Source organism: Mobula hypostoma, chromosome 2, assembly GCF_963921235.1.
Source record: "Mobula hypostoma chromosome 2, sMobHyp1.1, whole genome shotgun sequence".
NCBI classification, from domain to species: Eukaryota; Metazoa; Chordata; class Chondrichthyes; order Myliobatiformes; family Myliobatidae; genus Mobula; species Mobula hypostoma.
Window position 1 is genome coordinate 208,314,456 of NC_086098.1, and position 19,936 is coordinate 208,334,391.

At 41.4% G+C, this 19,936-nt stretch overlaps 1 protein-coding gene across 1 annotated transcript in view; it reads right to left on the reverse strand.

Moving 5' to 3' along the window:
- The window catches only part of LOC134357849 (opsin-5-like), a 34,579-nt gene extending 18,954 nt beyond the window's left edge, over nt 1-15,625 (reverse strand). Inside the window, exon 1 of the mRNA XM_063069567.1 lies at nt 15,535-15,625. Coding sequence (XP_062925637.1) covers nt 15,535-15,625 — 91 coding nt within the window. The remainder of the gene's footprint in view (nt 1-15,534) is intronic.
- Nucleotides 15,626-19,936: the final 4,311 nt, after the last annotated feature.

Consider the following 19,936-nt stretch of genomic DNA (forward strand, 5'->3'; position numbering starts at 1 on the left):
TTTAAACAGTTCTATTCGGAACTATATAAATCCGAATCAGTGAGGGGTGACTCACTGAAAATTGATGATTTCTTGTCTAATTTACAACTTCCCAAATTGAGTCAACAAGATCAGGAAGAATTTTCTAGGGATGAAATTGAAAGAGCCCTAGGCTTATTACAGGCTAATAAATCGCCGGGAGATGATGGTTTTCCCCCTGAATTTTATAGAGAATTTAAGGATCAATTAATGCCCCTTTTTTATGAGGGTTGTGACTCAGGCTGAGGAGACCCATACTCTACTGGAATCCTTTTCAACAGCAATTATTACATTAATTCTAAAGAAGGATAACGATCCACTAAAACCAGCATCTTATAGGCCTATCTCACTTTTAAATGCGGACTATAAAATTATAGCAAAGGCATTGGCTAATAGATGAGCTCGATATATGCCAAAATTGATTAAACAGGATTTATTAAAAATAGACAATTATCTGATAATATTGGCAGATTATTGACTATATTACATTTAGCTAGGACAAAGGTGGACCGGACTGTAGCAGTGGCTTTAGATGCTGAAAAGGCCTTTGATAGACTTGAATGGGATTTTTTATTTAAAACAATGGAAAAATTTGGTCTAGGCCAAATATTCATAAATTGAATAAGAGCACTTTACCATCAGTCTAAGGCCAAAATAATTACGAACGGGCAGATTACACCAGTTTTCTCTCTGCATAGATCCAGTAGACAAGGTTGCCTACTATCTCCAGCTCTATTTGTTCTGGTAATAGAGCCATTGGCTGAGGCTGTTAGATGGGTTCCAGACATAAAGGGGTTTAAAGTGGCCCAGGAAGAATATAAAATTAATTTATTTGCTGATGACATTTTAGTGTATTTGGCTGACCCGGCCGGCTCTTTGCTAAGACTTAAGGCCTTGCTGGACAATTACGGTATAGTCTCGGGATATAAAATAAATCGGAATAAAAGTGAAATTTTACCTTTATGTAGAGGAGACTATGCCCAATATCAACATGGCACTCAGTTTAGATGGGTTAAATTCAACATGAAATATCTGGGGATTAAGTTTAATTGTAATTTGGATGACCTTTATAAACTTAATTATCTCCCCTTGCTGCGGACTGTCGAGGAGGACCTACATAGGTGGATAAACCTTCCCATCACACTGATGGGCAGGGTAAACTGTATAAAAATGAAGATAATGCCAAGACTTCAGTATTTTTTTCAGTCTTTACCTATCCCATTATACAATAATTTTTAAAAGATTCTCAATGGACATATTTGTCTATTTTTATGGTCGGGTAAAATATCTAGAATCTCCGTGGAAAAATTGACCTGGGACTATAAATTGGGAGGGTTAAAATTACCAGATTTTAAAAAATATTATTTAGCTGCACAAGCACGTTTTATTCCTTCTTTTTTTGTTGAGACAACTATTCCTTCTTGGGTTACAATTGACTTACACACGGTAGGAGAAGAGACGGCAGAAGAATTTACATATAAATGGGACTCCAAATTAATTTTAAAAAAACAAACAATCCTCTACTGAGACACGTAATTTATATCTGGGAAAAAAATTAAACAATTTATGGGTCTAAAAAAAAGGGAATATCCTCAAAGATGCCTCTATCTCAGAACAGATTAATACCCATGACTCTGGGTAATAAATTTCTAGTCACCTGGTATCACCATGGTATCAGGCACATTGAAGATTATTATAATCAGCAGAAGCAATTTATGTCTTTTGAGGGACTTAAAAATAAATATAATTTATCTAATAACACATTCTTCTGCTATCTTCAGTTATGATCTTTTTTGAGGGACTGTTTGGGTCCATCACTGGCCCTACCAAGATGTTCAGACATGGAACTTCTAATTAGAAAGGGGAATACAACTAAATTTATTTCTAATATGTATTCTTTATTCCAGGACCAATGCCCAAAGATTGGTATATACAGATCAAGGGAGAGATGGGAGTCGGATTTGAGCATTGTAATTGATCATCAATGTTGGTCACATCTATGTTTGGATAGTGTTACCACTCTTATCAACTCCAGATACAGAATGATACATTTTATTTTTTTTTACATCAGTTGTATCGCACACCTGAAAAAATACATAAAAATAAACCAGAAATTTCTGACAAGTGTTTCAGGTGTGGCATAAATGTTGGTATCTTTTTGCATTCCACCTGACTATGCACGAAACTGAGATCTTTTTGGATGATCTGGGAGAGGTACTGGGAAAGATTCTGGGGATGGATTTCCCTCTAGACCCAGAGTTGTTTTTCTGGGGAACTTAGCAGTTTTGAAAGTTAACCTCCCCAGGAATAAATCCAAATTTTTTTAAATTGCGTTGTCAGTGGCCAAGAAATGCACAGTGGTAACATGGAAATCCGATTCCCTTGTACATATTGATTGTTGGAATAAAGAAATGCAGAGTTGTATACCCCTTGAGAAGATTGCTTATACCCTTAGGAATGAATACACTATGTTCATTGAGATTTGGCAACTATATCTGGATTACTTAAATGCCCAGATTGTTTAATTTATTTATTTTAATTTTTAAAAATTAATATATCCCTTATTATAAGCTAGTTTCTTTAATTTGTATTTTAAACTGACTCTGAGAGCTGGATGCTGTTGTAACATGGATGAAATCACCAGAGAGACAGAGTCACTGGTAGATACAAAGCAGCTTCTTTATTCGACATAACAAGGTACAGCAGGCATCATACCAATGGAGACGCTTTCGGTAGAAAGGTCTGCTAGCCCAATGTGGGCTCGATATTTATATGCTAAACACAAAGGCAATCGCTACTTAAAAAGTTATAGACAATGCTTCCTTTTGAAGCTACATACAAACATCACACCTACTGACTTCATCCTTTCCTTCCGACGCCAGCATGTCTGGGTTGGTATCCACAGCCTTTAGGAGTGCAAGTTAAATCCACAATACATTTATTTGGCATTTTACATGCTAACATAGAGGACAATTAACATTATAAAGTATAGTTAATACTGTCTTCGAAACTACCTGTAAACTTCACACTTCCATCCGCAGCGTCTGGCTAGTATCCCAATACCACAGCTTTTAGGAAATGCATTGTTGTGGACTCAACCCACAGTACTTTGTCGAATAGAAGTCTGGTGGCCAAAGTCATTTAAGTGTAAACGAGTCATCTACCCAAAAAACACTTACTCTAACAGATGCCTACTCTTCTTTTTATTCTTTTCTTTTTTCTTCTCTCCTTTTTTTCCTCTGTCTTATTTTTTTTTCTCCCTCCTTTTTTCTAAATGTGGGGAGATGGTGTTGGGATGGTGTTTTCTTTTCTCTCAGACTTATTAATGTATTTGAATTAATTTTTTTCAATATGTATTAATTGAGTCCTTATATTTCTTCTTTAAAAAATTAAATAAAATATATACTAAAAAAACAAAAATATAGAGTTTCATTATGCTAGAAGAAAATAAAGACAAAGTAAATATTTAAACTAATAAAAATCTTACTTTAATTTTACTTTTTTTTCCTTATGTTCCTCAATTTGCACAGCCCTGTCTCATTTTACTTCGCTCTTGATACAAGGATTGTAAGGTAATTTCTATTTCCTGCATTTTATTTTCTCTGTTGTAGTCTGTAACAATTCTCCAATCTAATTTCTTGAGCAATCTCTCTATTTGCCTTAAATCCTCTGAAGAACGTGTTGAGTTCAAACTGACATTTGGGAAAAAAAATGTGAGCTTCTTTTGAAGTGAGTGGCAGTTGATAGTTCTGTGTTGTCAACCGCAAATCCAGGCCCACATAATGCAAAGCGTATCCTCACTGGAGTAATGTGAGGACACGGAAGGAAAAGAATCACAGAACATCACCATTGTCCATCCATGTCCAGCAATTCTGCTTATAGAATAGAAAGAAATGTATTTGCACCCATTAATCTTCTGGTGCTTTGCTTTCTGAAAGCATTTCCTACCAGAATGGAGGGTTAATCGCCATCTATGTATAGAGCTGACAGCTTTGATCAAATGTATCCCTGGTGACGTTTCACTTCCAATGCCCCTGAATGATCAGGCTACATTCCATTTCCATTTAAAAATTGTGGTAGTTCTGATCTTGACCTCAGGTCTACGTTCCTGCGCTTTCCCTGTAGCCTTAAAACATTTAAAGGGCAAATCATTTATGTTTATTTTGAATATATTAATGTTTCAATTTCTACAGCGCTCTGAAGTATAGAATTCCAAAGTAATCCTCAGAGAAGAAATTCTTCAGCCATAAAAAGTGACCTCTCACTCTGAAGCTATGTCTTCCAGTTCTAGACTTCCTCAAGGAGGGAAGCAATTTTCTCGGCATCATCCTTTTCAAGGTTAGGAACAGCTACTACCATTCACCAACTTAGTTCTTGAACCAAGCTGCTCAACCCTCAGTATAGAAACTCTATAACTATCTTGCACTACAATCGGCATTTGCTTTTGGTCTAATTGTGTTATTTCCTGTATAATTTTATATAATTTATCTTTAATTTATATTTTCTTGTAAATGTTATCTTTCTAATGTTAAGTGCTTGTGATGCGACTGCAGGCAAGTTTTTCATGGCATCTGTGCACACATGTACTTGTGTATATCAAAATAAATTCATCTTGACTTGTCAGATAGTACTTTATCTTTAGCAATTTTACCTGTTTTATCTCGCTTCATGATATGTAAATTTATATGTAAAATTAAACAATTGATTATAGGAAAATAACTATATAAGAAAATACAAAGACCTTAAGTGTAGGGTGCAGAATTAGAGCTTTTGGCCCATCGAGTCTGCTCTGCCATTTCATCACAGCTGCTCCATTTTCCCTTCAACCCCATTCTCCTGCCTTCTTCACATAACCTTTCATGCTCTGACTAATCCAGAACCTATCAACCTCCACCTTAAATACACCCAATGATCTGGCCTGCACTGCTGCCTGAGGCAACAAATTTCACAGATTCACCACCCTCTGGCTAAAGAATTCCTCCTCAACTCCTTTCTGTTCTGAGGCTGTGCCCTCTGGTTCTAGACTTACCCACTACAGTAAACATCCTCTCCACATCCACTACTTCTAACCCTTTCTGCATTCAATATGTTTCAATAAGATTCCATCTTATTCCTCTAAATTCCAGCAAGTACAGGCCCAGGCATATCAAACATTCCTCATATGATAACCCTTAATTCCCAGAATCATTCTTGTGCACCTCCTCTGAATGCTTCCAATGTCTGCACATCCTTTGCAAGAACTTCTCATAATACTCCAAGTGAGGCCTCACCATTCTCTTATATAGCTTCAGCATTACATCCTTGCTTTTATAATCTAGTTCTCTTGAAATGAATGCTAACGTTGTGTTTGCCTTCCTCACCACCGACTCAACCTGCAAGTTTAGGGAGTCTTGCAAAAGTACCCTTAAGTCTCTTTGCATCTTGGATTTTTGAATTTTCTGTCTATTAAGAACAGAGTACATGCTTTTTTTTCCTTCTACCAGAATGCATGTCCATACTTCCCAGCACTGTACTCCATCTGCTATTTCTTTGTCCATTTGCCTAATCTGTCCAAGTCAATCTTCAGCTCCCCGCTTCTCCAACACTACCTGCCTCTCCCCCTATCTTTGAATCACCTGAAAACTTGACCACAAAGCCATCAATTCCATCATCCAAATCATTGACATACTGTATAATGTGAAAAGAAGTGGTCCCAACATTGATCCCTGCAGACTACTACTTCTGTCTGGCAGCCAACCAGAAAAGACTCCCTTTATTCCCACTCTTTCCCTCCTACCAATCAGCCAAAGCTCTATCCATGTTAGTATTTTTCCTGTAACCATGGGCTCTTTTCTTGCTAAGCAGCCTCATGTGTGGTACCATATCAAAGGCCTTCTGAAAATCCAAGTGCACAACATTCACTGATTCTCCTTCATCTATGCTACTTGTCATTTCCTCAAAGAATTCCAACATATTTGTCAAGCAAGATTTTCCCTTAAGGAAACCATGCTGACTTTAGCCTATTTTCTCATGTGCCTCCAAGTACCGATAGACTTTACAATTGACTCCAACATCCTCCCAACCACTAAGGTCAGGCTAACTGGCCTATCATTCCTTTCTTCTGCCTCTCTTGAAGACTGGAGTGGCATTTGCAAATTACCAGTCATTTGGAATCATGCCAGAATCTAGTAATTCTTGAAAGATTATTACTAATGCCTCCACGATCTCTTCAGCCACCTCTTTCAGAACCCTAGGGTGTAGTCCATCTGGTGCAGCTGAATTACCTACCTTCAGACATTTCAGCTTTCCAAGTACCTTCGCCGTATTAATACCAATGCACTTACGTTTGCCTCCTGATACTCTTGAACTTCAGGCATACTTCTAGTGTCTTCCACAGTGAAGACAGATGCAAAATACTTATTTAGTTCATCCACCATTTCCTTGCCCCCCTTGGTACCTCTCAGGTGGTCCAATATCTACTCTCACCTCTCTTTTACTCTGTACATATATGAAAAAACTTTTGTTTTCCTCTTTGACTTTATTGCCTAGATTATCTTCATATTTCATCTTTTCCCTTCTTCTGGATTTTTTAGTTAACTTCTGTTGGTTTCTAAAAACTTCCCAATCTCTAATCTTCCACTATTTTTTGCTCTATTATATGCCCACTCTTCAGCTTTTATGTTGCTTTCGGTTTCCCTTGAAACCACATTTTCAAGATCCTGTCTTTAGAATACTACTTCTTTGGACTATATCTATCCTGTGCTTCCCTAATTTCTCCTGTATACCGCAGCCATTGCTGTTTACCATCATCCCTGCTGGTGTCCCCTCCCAATCAATATTGGTCACCTCCCTTTTCATGCCTCTGTAATGCGGTTCATTGCACAACCCACTATCCAGAATAGACTTTCCCTTGGTGGACTCAACCACAAGCTGCTCGAAAAATCCATCTCATAGGCATTCTACAAATTCCTTCTCTTGGGATCCAGCACCAACCTAATTTTCCCAATCTATCTGCATATTGAAATCTCCCTTGACTATCATAACATTGCCCTTTTAACACTTGATTTCTATCTCCCATTGTAATTTGTAGCCCACATCCTAGCTACTGTTCTTTTCACCCTTGCGGTTTCTTAATTCTGCCCACAAAGATTCTACATCTTCCATTCCTATGCCACCTCTTTCTAAGAATTTGATTTAATTTTTTTACCAACAGAACTACCCAACACCTCTGCCTACCTGTCTGTCCTTTTGGAACAATGTGTATCCTTAGATATTAAGCTTCCAACTATGATCTTCTTTCAGCCACAACTTGGTAACACGCACAACACACTGGAGGAACTCAGCAGGTCGGGCAGCATCCATGGAAACGAACAGTCAACGTTTCAGGCCAAGACCCTTCATGAGGATTGAAGAGGGAGGGGGCAGGGGCCCTAAAAAGAAGGTGGGGGAGGGTGGGAAGGAGAAAGGCTGGTAGGTTCCAGGTGAAAAACCAGTAAGGGGTAAGATCCAGGGCTGGGGGAGGGGAACAGGGAGGGGATAGACAGGAAAGGTGAAGAAGGAATGGGGAAAGCACAATGGGTAGTAGAAGGAGGTGGAACCATGAGGGAGGTGATAGGCAGCTGGAGGAGGAGGCAGAGTGAAGCTGGGATGGGGGATGGGAGGGGGAGGGAATTACCAGAAGTTGGAGAATTCAATGATCATGCCAAGGGGCTGGAGCCTACCCAGACGGTATATGAGGTGTTGCTCCTCCAACCTGAGTTTGGCCTCATCATGGCAGTAGAGGAGCCATTTATGGACATATCTGAATGAGAAGGGGGAGCAGAGTTGAAGTGGGTGGCAACCGGGAGATCCTGTCTGTTGTGGCAGGCGGAGTGGAAGAGCTCGACGAAGCGATCCCCCAATCTGCGTCGGGTCTCACCGATGTAGGGGAGGCTGCACTGGGAGCACCGGATGCAATAGATGACCCCAACAGACTCACAAGTGAAGTGTTGCCTTATCTGGAAGGACTGTTTGGGACCTTGAATGATGGCAGGAGAGGAGGTGTAGGGACAGGTGTAGTACTTACGCTTGCAGGGATAAGTGCCGGGTGGGAGATCAGTGGGGATGGACGTGTGGATAAGGGAGTTGCGGAGGGACCGATCCCTGCGGAAAGCGGAGAGGGGTGGAGAGGGAAAGTGGTGGGGTCCTGTTGAAGGTGGTGGAAGTTGCGGAGGATAATGTGCTGGATCCGAAGGCTGGTGGGGTGGTAGGTGAGGACAAGGGGAACTCTGTCCCTGTTGTGGTGCCGTGAGGATGGGATGAAGGTTGAAGTGCGGGAAATGGAGGAGATGCAGGTGAGGGCATAATTGATGACGGCAGAAGGATCTCAATGTCATACGGGGGACATTGGGAGCGGACCCAAATAAAAGACACAGACATTGATGTAGTAGGAACAGGACTAAGAACTTGGAATCTGGATGAGGACTTCGAGCCAGAGACTGGACAGGGACCCAAAACCTGGGTCTTGACTGGGGCTCAGACCCTGGATCTAGGTTAGGACAAGACGTGGCTACAGGACAAGGAGTGGCAACAGGGCTGGACATGAGACTCCTGGACAGGACGAGGGAACCCCAGCATCGGGCTGGGTGAAGTACTCCTGGACTGGGTGAGGCACATGGACAGGATGAAAACATGAGGTCTTGACGTGGTCGAGGGAGACAGGGATGCAGAGCCTTGGTCAACGGAGACAGGGACACAGAGCCTTGGTCGTGAGAGAACAGGGACGCAGAGCCTTGGTCGTGAGAGAACAGGGACATGGAACACAGAGCTGGGACCCCTCCTTGGGAACAGGACTTGGGCCGGGGCTCTACACAGAGTCATGATCCCTCCTAGGGAGCAGGATGTAGGGCCGGGACTCATACACAGAACACTGAGAGACAGATCTCCACTCAAGGTAGTGGCAAATGGCCGGACCTACCCAGCGGAGGCAAGGGCACAAAGAGACAGTTCTCAACACAAGGTAGCGACAAATGGCCGGACCTACCTAGCGAAGGCATGGACACGGAGACAGTTCCCAACTCAAGGTAGTGGCAAACGGCCGGACCTACCTAACGAAGGTGAGGACACAAAGAGACAGTTCCAAACAACGAAGGGCAATTATTATCTAGACACAGCAAGGCCCCAATCTTACCCTGCCAGTTGAACCTGACGGCATTAGAGGCGAGGACACAGGTGAAGGTAGCAGGCAAGGCTTCAGGCGAAGGTAGCAGGCGAGGCTTCAAAAGGAAGGGGAAGGGGAAGGAACAGTCCAGCAACTGAATCTGAACCCAGGAGCTGTTTATGTAGCTAGCCCAAAATGAGACTCACGTGCCTCAATTAAGGCACACAACAGGACAAGGGAAAACCGGAAAACCTGGAATACAGATCGATAGACCAGACCGTGAACCGAAATGCGGACTTCACGGACCGGACCATGACACCCGGTTGCCATCCACTTCAACTCTGCTTCACATTCCCATTCGGATATGTCCATACATGGCCTCCTCTACTGCCATGATGAGGCCAAACTCAGGTTGGAGAAGCAACACGTAATATACTGTCTGGGTAGTCTCCAGCCCCTTAGCATGAACATTGAATTCTCCAACTTCCAGTAATTCCCTCCCCATCCCAGTTTCATTCTGCCCCCTCCTCCAGCTGCCTATACCCTCCCTCATGGTTCCACCTCCTTCTACTACCCATTATGTTTTCCCCTATTCCTTCTTCACCTTTCCTGCCTATCACCGCCCTGCTTCCCTTCCCCCCACCCCTTGATCTTTCCCCTTACAGATTTTTCACCTGGCACCTACCAGCCTTTCCTTCCCACCCTCCCCCCACCTTCTTTATAGGGTCCCTGCCTCCTCCCTCTTCAGTCCTGACGAAGGGTCTCACCCCGAAACATTGACTGTTCGTTTCCACAGATGCTGCCCATCCTGCTGAGTTCCTCCAGCGTGTTGTGCATGTTGCTTTGACCCCAGCATCTGCAGAGAAATTTGTGTTTACAAGCTGCAACTCAGTGATTCCCACAACATTATATCTACAAATCCCTAAATGTGCTACAAGATCTTTCACCTTATTCTGTACACTGCATGCTTTCAAATATAAAACCTTCAGTTCTGTATTTGTTACTCTTCTCAGTTTTGTCCCCATGTTACAGTGCAACTCATCCCACTGACTGCAATTTTGCCATATCTTTGCCCGTACTGCTTGACAGTCTCAATGCACAATGCATCTAATTGTATAACAACTGCCCCTTCCTCAGCCCTACCCCTGCCAAATGAGTTTAAGCTCTCCCCAGCAGGTCTAGCCAACTTGCTCACAAGGATATTTGTCCTCTTCGGGTTCAGGTGCAAACCCTCCCTTTTTGTACAGTTAGTACCTTCCCCAGAAGAGACCTCAATGATCCAGAAACCTGAAGCCCTGCGCCCTGCACCAGTTCCTCAGCTACTCATTCATCTACCAAATCATCTGATTCTTACACTCACTCAGGTATAGTACCTATCTCCCTAAATTCTCTCTTCAGGAGCTCTTCCCTTTTCCAACCTATGTCATTGGTGCCAACATGTACCAAGACTTTTGGCTGCTCCCTCACCTCCTTTCAAATGCATTTGACTTGTTCTGAAACCTTCCTGGCCGTGGTATCTGGGAGGAAACATACCATCCCAGTGTCTATTTCATGTCCCCAGATTCTCGTGTCTATTCCTCTAACCATGGATTCCCCTGTCACTACTGTAGTCCTCTTCTCTCACCTTCCCTTCTGAACCACAGCAACAACGAGACAGTCGCTGTGGCTCCCCCTTTCCCTGCTAGGTTGCTCCCCCACACAGTGTCCAAAGTGGTATACTTATTAGTGAGGGGAATGGCCACAGGGGTGCTCCGCATTGCTCTCTCCTGACAGTTACACTGCAACCTGCAACCTAGGGGTGACTACCTCTCTGTAGCTCCTATCTATTACCTCCTCAGTTTCACACCACCAGCTCCTTAACACATTCTCTGAGGAGCTGCCGCTCAGTGCGCCTGGTGCAGATGTGGTTATTGGGAAGGCTGGAGGTCCTCCAGAATTCACACATCATTTAATAAATTAAGATGGAGCTCATGATGACCAGACAATCTGTAAAATATATTAACAAGACAATATAATTGTGAAATAATCAGTAATATATAAACACTAAACTTGTTCGTCGCTCTAAGAACCACTTGATGCTTCAGTTAAAGTGTAATAAGCCACTGAACAGTACCTTCCTGGCTCTCTTTTGTATTAGGCATTATATCGAAATAATTGTCACAAGCTGTTTCGATGTAGTTCATCTGAGATACACATTGTTAGGCATGGCTTCATTTGCTTTTTATTAACCACTAAGGCAGGGGTCCCCAGCCCTTTTTGCACTGCGGACTGGTTTATTATTGACAATATTCTTGCGGACTGGCCGACCGGGGGGGGTGGGGAAGGTAGGGTTGCCAACGGACATGAGTAGTAGTCAAATATGTTGTGTTTACCCCGAGAAAGACTACAATGACCATGAAGCCTTGCACGGGCACCAGTGCGCATGTGTGACTTGCTCATGTGTATACGTGCCGATTTTCTCTGCAAATCGTTTTTGGCAATTCTGTTAATCACAACCGGAATATAGGTGATAAGTGGCTAATACACTCAATTTCGTTTCTAAAAGGGTTTACCTAACAAATTTAATATTAAACACACAGCGCATATTTTCCTCGCATGAATATAGTGATAAGTCAATTATCAGGGGAGGACGGGGAGCTTGAAGTAAGTGTTGAACGAACTTCCAGTAGAAGTGGTACAGGCAGGTTCGATATTATCATTTAAAGAAAAGTTAGATAGGTAAATGGACAGGAAAGGAATGGAGGGTTATGGGCTGAGTGCAGATCTGTGGGACTAGGTGAGAGTAGCGTCAGCACAGACTAGAAGGCCGAGATGGCCTGTTTCTGTGCTGTAATTGTTATATGGTTATATCGGTCACTTATAGGTCAATAGCATCATAACATTTTAAGTAACATTTGGATATTAAACACACAGCACATATTTTCCCCGTATGAACATACAAAATAATTGCAACACACCAATATCGCTGAATCAGTGGGAGCCCTGGGCTTGTTTCCCTGCAACAAGATGGTCCTATCGAGGGGTAATGGGAGACAGCGATACTCGAAGGGGGTTCCTTACGTCCAGTCTATTCCGCAATTTAGTTTTAGTCGCATTCATTGCAGAGATATGTTGGAAATGGAAACAACGTTTTCAGTGCTTTCGTGGCTATCTCAGGATATTCAGCCTTGACTTTGATCCAGAATGTCAGCAGAGATGTTATGTCAAACATACTTTTCAGCCCACCGTCATTTGCAAGCTCGAGGAGTTGATCTCCTTCCCGCGCTGACATGGATGACGCGCGGGTAATGACCTCGCATGTGTAGTGGCTCAACAGTGCGCGTGACAGGGAATGAAGAAAGGTGCAGCTGACTCATATCGTTTCCTCGCGGCCCGGTAGCACATGCTTTGCGGCCCGGCACCAGTCCACAGCCCGGTGGTTGGGGACCACTGCACTAAGGAATATCATATTAACATCACTGGCTTTGGTAATCATTTCCCCTAAGCAAGAATGCTACTGATACTTCAATATGAGTATTTTGTATCTGAAGGAGAAGAACCTTCTTTGAATACACAATAGATTGTACAATGTTTACATCATTTCCTGCGTGGACTGATTAAGATTTCATTTTGAAGCACATGGTGGAAAGACATCCATCTCCATCCACTCCTCATTTGCCCTTGAAGCAGCAATATCTTTTCACAAGGGAGATCTCATTAAAAGCCATGAAGGAAGCTTCCGCCTTGGGTGATTTTTGAGAAGGCTTTTAGCTTTGTATATACACATTGCATGGACAGTAGAGTTTACAACCACACAAATGATCTCATTAGACAACTAATGAAATTGTCCATAATGCTGTAATGCCTTGTGTCAAATGCATTGCAATACATTAATATCTGTTCTGTAAAATTAATAAAATTAACAATATTTAGCATGAAAAATGATTGAGGTAGATAAGGTGAATATATTTTCAAAACTGTGTAAAAGTAAATTGTTGTGTCAATGTTATTGTATCTTGAGTTTGAAGAATTCTAAAGTGCTGGTCATAAAATTACTACCTACATCTTACTTCACAAAGCACTCAAAAAGTTTATTTCTTCTTATTGATTGATCATAAAAATAATGTGGAACAGTATTTTGAAGAATAAGTTGATTAAAAACATTGGGCTGTGAAGAGGAAGTTAATAATCTCAAAATCATGGTATGTCTGTGAGTCATTATTTTCCCTTTCACCGCCTTGTATGATTTATGTAAAACTTATATTCCATGCATTGTCTAAACCACCAGTATGTGCCTGTGATGCTGTTTTGATCTGCACCCCTCCGTGCTTGCGCATATGATAGCAAATGTGTTGAATATATTTAACACATTTTAAAAATCTGGAAAATATTGCTGAACCTGAAAGTTCAAATGGTAGTAAGGATACATCATCTTTATGAGCACTGTTATTAGTGATTTAACAAGTAAGATAGTATTTAGTGGTATCTGCAGTTAATCACAGAATCAGAAAGATGCTGTACAATTTGCCTTGTTTTTCTTCCCTCTCTCTGATTCTGTCACACCCTGCACCACCTCACCCCCCCCTCCTCTTCCTTTCCTAATGTATTCTACTTTTCTACACTAGTAGTTCGTACTTTATTCTTATCTATTATCAGTCATGCTTTTCATTTCCCCAGTTCTGGTCTCTCTCTCTTTCCTTTCACGGTCCTCTCTACTTCCATCCCTTTTTCTCTCAATAGCTTCTAACTTTACCTCTCTCACTTTTGATCACTGTGCTTTTGGTGATCTTTCTTTCGGACAATTACCATGATACTCTTGCTTTCAAGAGATGAATAGGGCAGTATCCGGCCTGCCTTGCCAAATGCATGTGATGACAGTGAGCACTGAGGAGTTGATCTCCATGCTCTTGCAGGAGGTTTTGTTGAGTAAGGAAAGCAAGATTTCCACTCTGGCGGGTATACACTCTTCCTCGCAAGGATCAAGTGTCAGCTGCAGTAGAAGTGCAGACACTGCTCTCAATGGACAAAAAACGCTGGCTCAGCTGGAGACACCTACACCCCGTAAGTAAATAAATAAATAAACAGATTTCCAGTGGGGCACACAGCAAGAATTTGATTGGACACTCATAAACAGCACAGGCAGAAATAAAAAGGAAATTTAAATCACATTTAAATCATGGTATATAATGTACTCCAATTAAGGAAGAAGCTGAAATATCATAATCATACATTAGAAATGTAAATTTTGCGTGGACTTCATCAAGGCATTTGTAGCCTAAATCAGGGTATAAATTATAATCTCTCAATTAATGTAAAATCATAAACTGAAAGCAAGAGCAAAAAAAAAAGAAGAAAAATAGGATTAAAGGAAAGAAATAAGACAGGAAGAGCAATAGGTAAATGATATTTTTCTGAGCTTTCAATCCTAACTGATTCTGAAGGAATATGATTCTGCACTAACAATAATGTTATTTTATTGACAGTATTGCTAACCAAGTTATTACAAAGTCACTTAAAGTATAAACAGATGAAAAATATTAAATTTTATTGATATGTTTATACTGTTGCTTGTATGTGAATTTTCAGATTATGGTCGTGTTAATTGTGGAGGAGTAGCACAGATCAGACAACAACTCCTTACAATCCTTGTTAAATAGTAATGCGTAAATGGTGGGAATTTCACCTGATTTGCTCTTTAGTAATAGTGAGTGCCAATCCTTTCATTATTATTTTTAATCCCAAAATATAAGCCACTGCTTATTACCTTAAAGAATTAATAGTCATGCCAAAGTCACAAAAACATATATCAAGATTATCTAAGCAATACACACAAAATGCTGGTGGAACGCAGCAGGCCAGGCAGCATCAATAGGAAGAAGTACAGTCAACGTTTCGGGCCGAGATCCGAAATGTCGACTGTACTTCTTCCTATAGATGCTGCCTGGCCCGTTGTGTTCCACCAGCATTTTGTGTGTGTTGCTTGTATTTCCAGCATCTGCAGATTTCCTTGTGTTTGCATATCAAGATTATCTATATCATGATGAGAATACAAAGATGTTCAAGATATTTTAAGTTCTCTAGTTTTCCAACAGCTATAAAGTGCTGTAAAATACAAATTCAACTGAGTTGATAATGTTTGCAGTCAAATATATAAACTCCTTGTAATAATATTCCTTTGAAATAATATACACTTGTTACTGCAGCAGTACATTATTATAAATAAATGATTAAGCACTGTACAAAAATTACAGATAAAGAGAGGAAATACGATCTTTTTAAGTGTTTGCTGAAAAGTCATTTAACATTCAGCAATACAGTCAATCAGTGAGGTCTTTTCATTTCCTAACTAATTATATTCACAGCATTTACTTTATACTTCAAAATGGCCCGTGTAGCATACTTCGATAACAAGCTCTTACCATATATAGAATAAATTATTCCAAAGAAAATATCTTCCTCTACAGATATGGTTGACAGGAAGATGTTGGTCTCATCACTGCTATTACTCATCTGCAAAAAATATTGCATATTTTAAAAGTAAATAGTTATTTTACTGCACCGTTAACCCCCCAAAAAAGGAAAAATATCTTGTATTTATCTGATGTTTTTCTCAATCTTAGGATGTTCCATTGTGCTTTAATGTGTAATTACAACATTAATATTATAACATAGGGAACATGGCAGCCAATTTAGGGAACAGTAAACTTCAATAAGTGAAATCAGATAATCACCAGACTAATATATTACATTGGCCACCAGAGATTACAGATGCTGTAATCTGGAGAAACAAAAGAGATGCTGGAGGAACTTAATGTGTCAGGCAGCATCTGTGGAGGGAAATGGACAGCTGATGTTTCAGGACAAGGCCTTTCATCTCGACTGAAAGATAAAAGGGAGCTAGTCATAGTCATAGTCATACGTTATTGATCCCAGAGGGAAATTGGTTTTCATTACAGTTGCACCATAAATAATAAATAGTAATAGAACCATAAATAGTTAAATAGTAATATGTAAATTATGCCAGTAAATTATGAAATAAGTCCAGGACCAGCCTATTGGCTCAGGGTGTCTGACCCTCCAAGGGAGGAGTTGTAAAGTTTGATGGCCACAGGCAGGAATGACTTCCTATGACACTCTGTGCTGCATCTTGGAGGAATGAGTCTCTGGCTGAATGTACTCCTGTGCCCACCCAGTACATTATGTAGTGGATGGGAGACATTGACCAAGATGGCATGCAACTTGGACAGCATCCTCTTTTCAGACACCACCGTGAGAGAGTCCAGTTCCATCCCCACAACATCACTGGCCTTACGAATAAGTTTGTTGATTCTGTTGGTGTCTACTACCCTCAGCCTGCTGCCCCAGCACACAACAGCAAACATGATAGCACTGGCCACCACAGACTCGTAGAACATCCTCAGCATCGTCCGGCAGATGTTAAAGGACCTCAGTCTCCTCAGGAAATAGAGACGGCTCTGACCCTTCTTGTAGACAGCCTCAGTGTTCTTTGACCAGTCCAGTTTATTGTCAGTACGTATCCCCAGCTATTTGTAATCCTCCACCATGTCCACACTGACCCCCTGGATGGAAACGGGGGTCACCGGTACCTTAGCTCTCCTCAGATCTACCACCAGCTCCTTAGTCTTTTTCACATTAAGCTGCAGATAATTCTGCTCACACCATGTGACAAAGTTTCCTACAATAGCCCTGTACTCAGCCTCATCTCCCTTGCTGATGCATCCAACTATGGCAGAGTCATCTGAAAACTTCTGAAGATGACAAGACTCTGTGCAGTAGTTGAAGTCTGAGGTGTAAATAGTATAGCCACTATAAAGACAGGATAGAGCAAGAGCTGATATATGATAGGTGGATCCAGCTGAGGAGGGGTGATAGGTGATAGGCAGATGAAAGGTGAAGTATGGAAATGGGGATAGAGTCTATGAAGTGGTAGGTGGTTATTGGAGGAACTTGGTAGATCAGGAGGACAGAGAAAAGAGACAGAGGAAGAGCAGTTTTCTTGAAACTCGAGATAAGATTCCACTAAGGAAGATTTTACTCTTCCTTCTTCTATCTGCCTATCACCCCAACATTGGCATTAAGGTACATTAACTGGATGGAGACATTAGACTGCACATTTCTGGCCTCATTGTTTGTTCTCAATTCTCCATGAAGGAAGTAAGCACTGCCTATATGCAAATAAATGAAAAGTTCTGTATTGTGGGACCTTATCCAACCCATACTCCTTGCAGCTATTCTGCATTTGTAAAGGCTATAAGAGAACACAAACATAAGTCAGGTCAAAATAATCTCAGACAATGGCTCAAACCCAAAAATTTAAAAATTGGCACTCTAATTTATGACCTGCCCAAATGTCTCTGCGAATGGAATTTAAATAAGATGCAATTTCCTATTTCCCAATTTGACACTAATCTCAAAATGAATTTCACTCTACAGGAAGTACTCACAACAGTCTCTTATACTTTACCATTAATTTAATTGTGTGGCTCAAGACATGAAATATTTGTAGTGATGATACTTCTCTGAACTTGAAGTGGATTGATAGCCCAGTTACATTGCTTTATTTGTATAACATACATACTTTGATAATAAATCTACTTCGAATTTTGGTGTGAGAATGTGGTGAAGATGGACATCCTAATTATAAAGCTTACTTTTTTATTTTCTTGGATATACAGTAGTTAACTTATTTGTTGCTGACTATTGAAATAATATCATTCTTCACTTATTGTTGTTGATTATGGCTGAAATGAGAAGTTTTTGCTAAATTTTGAAGCAGGGCGTACACCAGAATCATTACCGTACGATGTTCATATCAGGAGTGTTAATCCAGCCACATGAATTCAGCACAGGAGGAAGAGTGATATTGTGTACTACCAGTGTCAGGCATCATCTGAGAAGCAGTACCTCTCTCTCCTTCCCCAATGGACATGAAAGCCACTTCCAGTCACAAAGGCCTTGTGATAAGTAGTGCTTCATTGATCATCTGGGGTCATGTTTCCCAAGGCTGAAGCTTGAAGCACAGCAGCACATTACAAAGAGCATGCAATGGTCAAATATAACCATATAACCATATAACAATTACAGCACAAAAGCAGGCCATCTCGGCCCTTCTAGTCCATGCCAAACTCTTGCCCTATCCTAGTCCCACCGACCTGCACTCAGCCCATAACCCTCCATTCCTTTCCTGTCCATATACCTATCCAATTTTACTTTAAATAACAACATCGAACCTGCCTCAACCACTTCTGCTGGAAGCTCATTCCACACAGCTACCACTCTCTGAGTAAATTTATCAGTTCACTAGACTTCAGAAGACCAGTCCCAGTAACAGTGAAGGATATGTATATGAGCAGCATGAGAGGACACAGCGACATCAAATCTAAGGGTCAGTCATGTTGACATTGAAGCAAATTCTGCCCTCACCTGGTTTGAAGATGCATTTGGGAATGCAATACTGTACCTACTGGTACAGCAGGTACAGCAGGCGGTGAAAAAGGCGAACGGTATGCTGGCATTTATAGTGAGAGGATTCGAGTACAGGAGCAGGGAGGTACTACTGCAGTTGTACAAGGCCTTGGTGAGACCACACCTGGAGTATTGTGTGCAGTTTTGGTCCCCTAATCTGAGGAAAGACATCTTTGCCATAGAGGGAGTACAAAGAAGGTTCACCAGATTGATTCCTGGGATGGCAGGTCTTTCATATGAAGAAAGACTGGATGAACTGGGCTTGTACTCGTTGGAATTTAGAAGATTGAGGGGGGATCTGATTGAAACGTATAAGATCCTAAAGGGATTGGACAGGCTAGATGCGGGAAGATTGTTCCCGATGTTGGGGAGGTCCAGAACGAGGGGTCACAGTTTGAGGATAGAGGGGAAGCCTTTTAGGACCGAGATTAGGAAAAACTTCTTCACACAGAGAGTGGTGAATCTGTGGAATTCTCTGCCACAGCAAACTGTTGAGGCCAGTTCATTGGCTATGTTTAAGAGAAAGTTAGATATGGCCCTTGTGGCTGCAGGGGTCAGGGGGTATGGAGGGAAGGCTGAGTTCTGAGTTGGATGATCAGCCATGATCATAATAAATGGCGGTGCAGGCTCGAAGGGCCGAATGGCCTACTCCTGCACCTATTTTCTATGTTTCTATGTTTCTATGTTTACTGCTTTCATATACAGTGGATTCTGCTTAATTGGGACACATCAGGACCATCACATTTTGGCCCACTTAATCAGCTGTCCCCATTAGCCAAAGTTTCATGGAAATAGTTAAAAAGGTATAAAAAGGACAAACTGAATAACAAATTAAGCATTTAGGTGAAATACAGAACAAATTAGAACACTATCCCCAGTGTTACTACAGTACTATATAACTGCGTATTAGTATATACTGCGTCCGGTGCTCTTGATGTGGCCTTCTATATATTGGCGAGACCCAACGCAGACTGGGAGACCACTTTGCTGAACACCTACGCTCTGTCTGCCAGAGAAAGCTCTCCCAGTGGCCACACATTTTAATTCCGCATCCCATTCCCATTCTGACATGTCTATCCACGGCCTCCTCTACTGTAGAGATGAAGCCACACTCAGGTTGGAGGAACAACACCTTATATTCCGTCTAGGTAGCCTCCAACCTGATGGCCTGAACATCGACTTCGCTAACTTCCGCTAATGCCCCACCTCCCCCTCATACCCCATCCATTATTTATTTTTATACACACATTCTTTCACTCACTCTCCTTTTTCTCCCTCTGTCCCTCTGACTATACCCCTTGCCCATCCTCTAGGTTTCCACCCCACCCTCCTTTG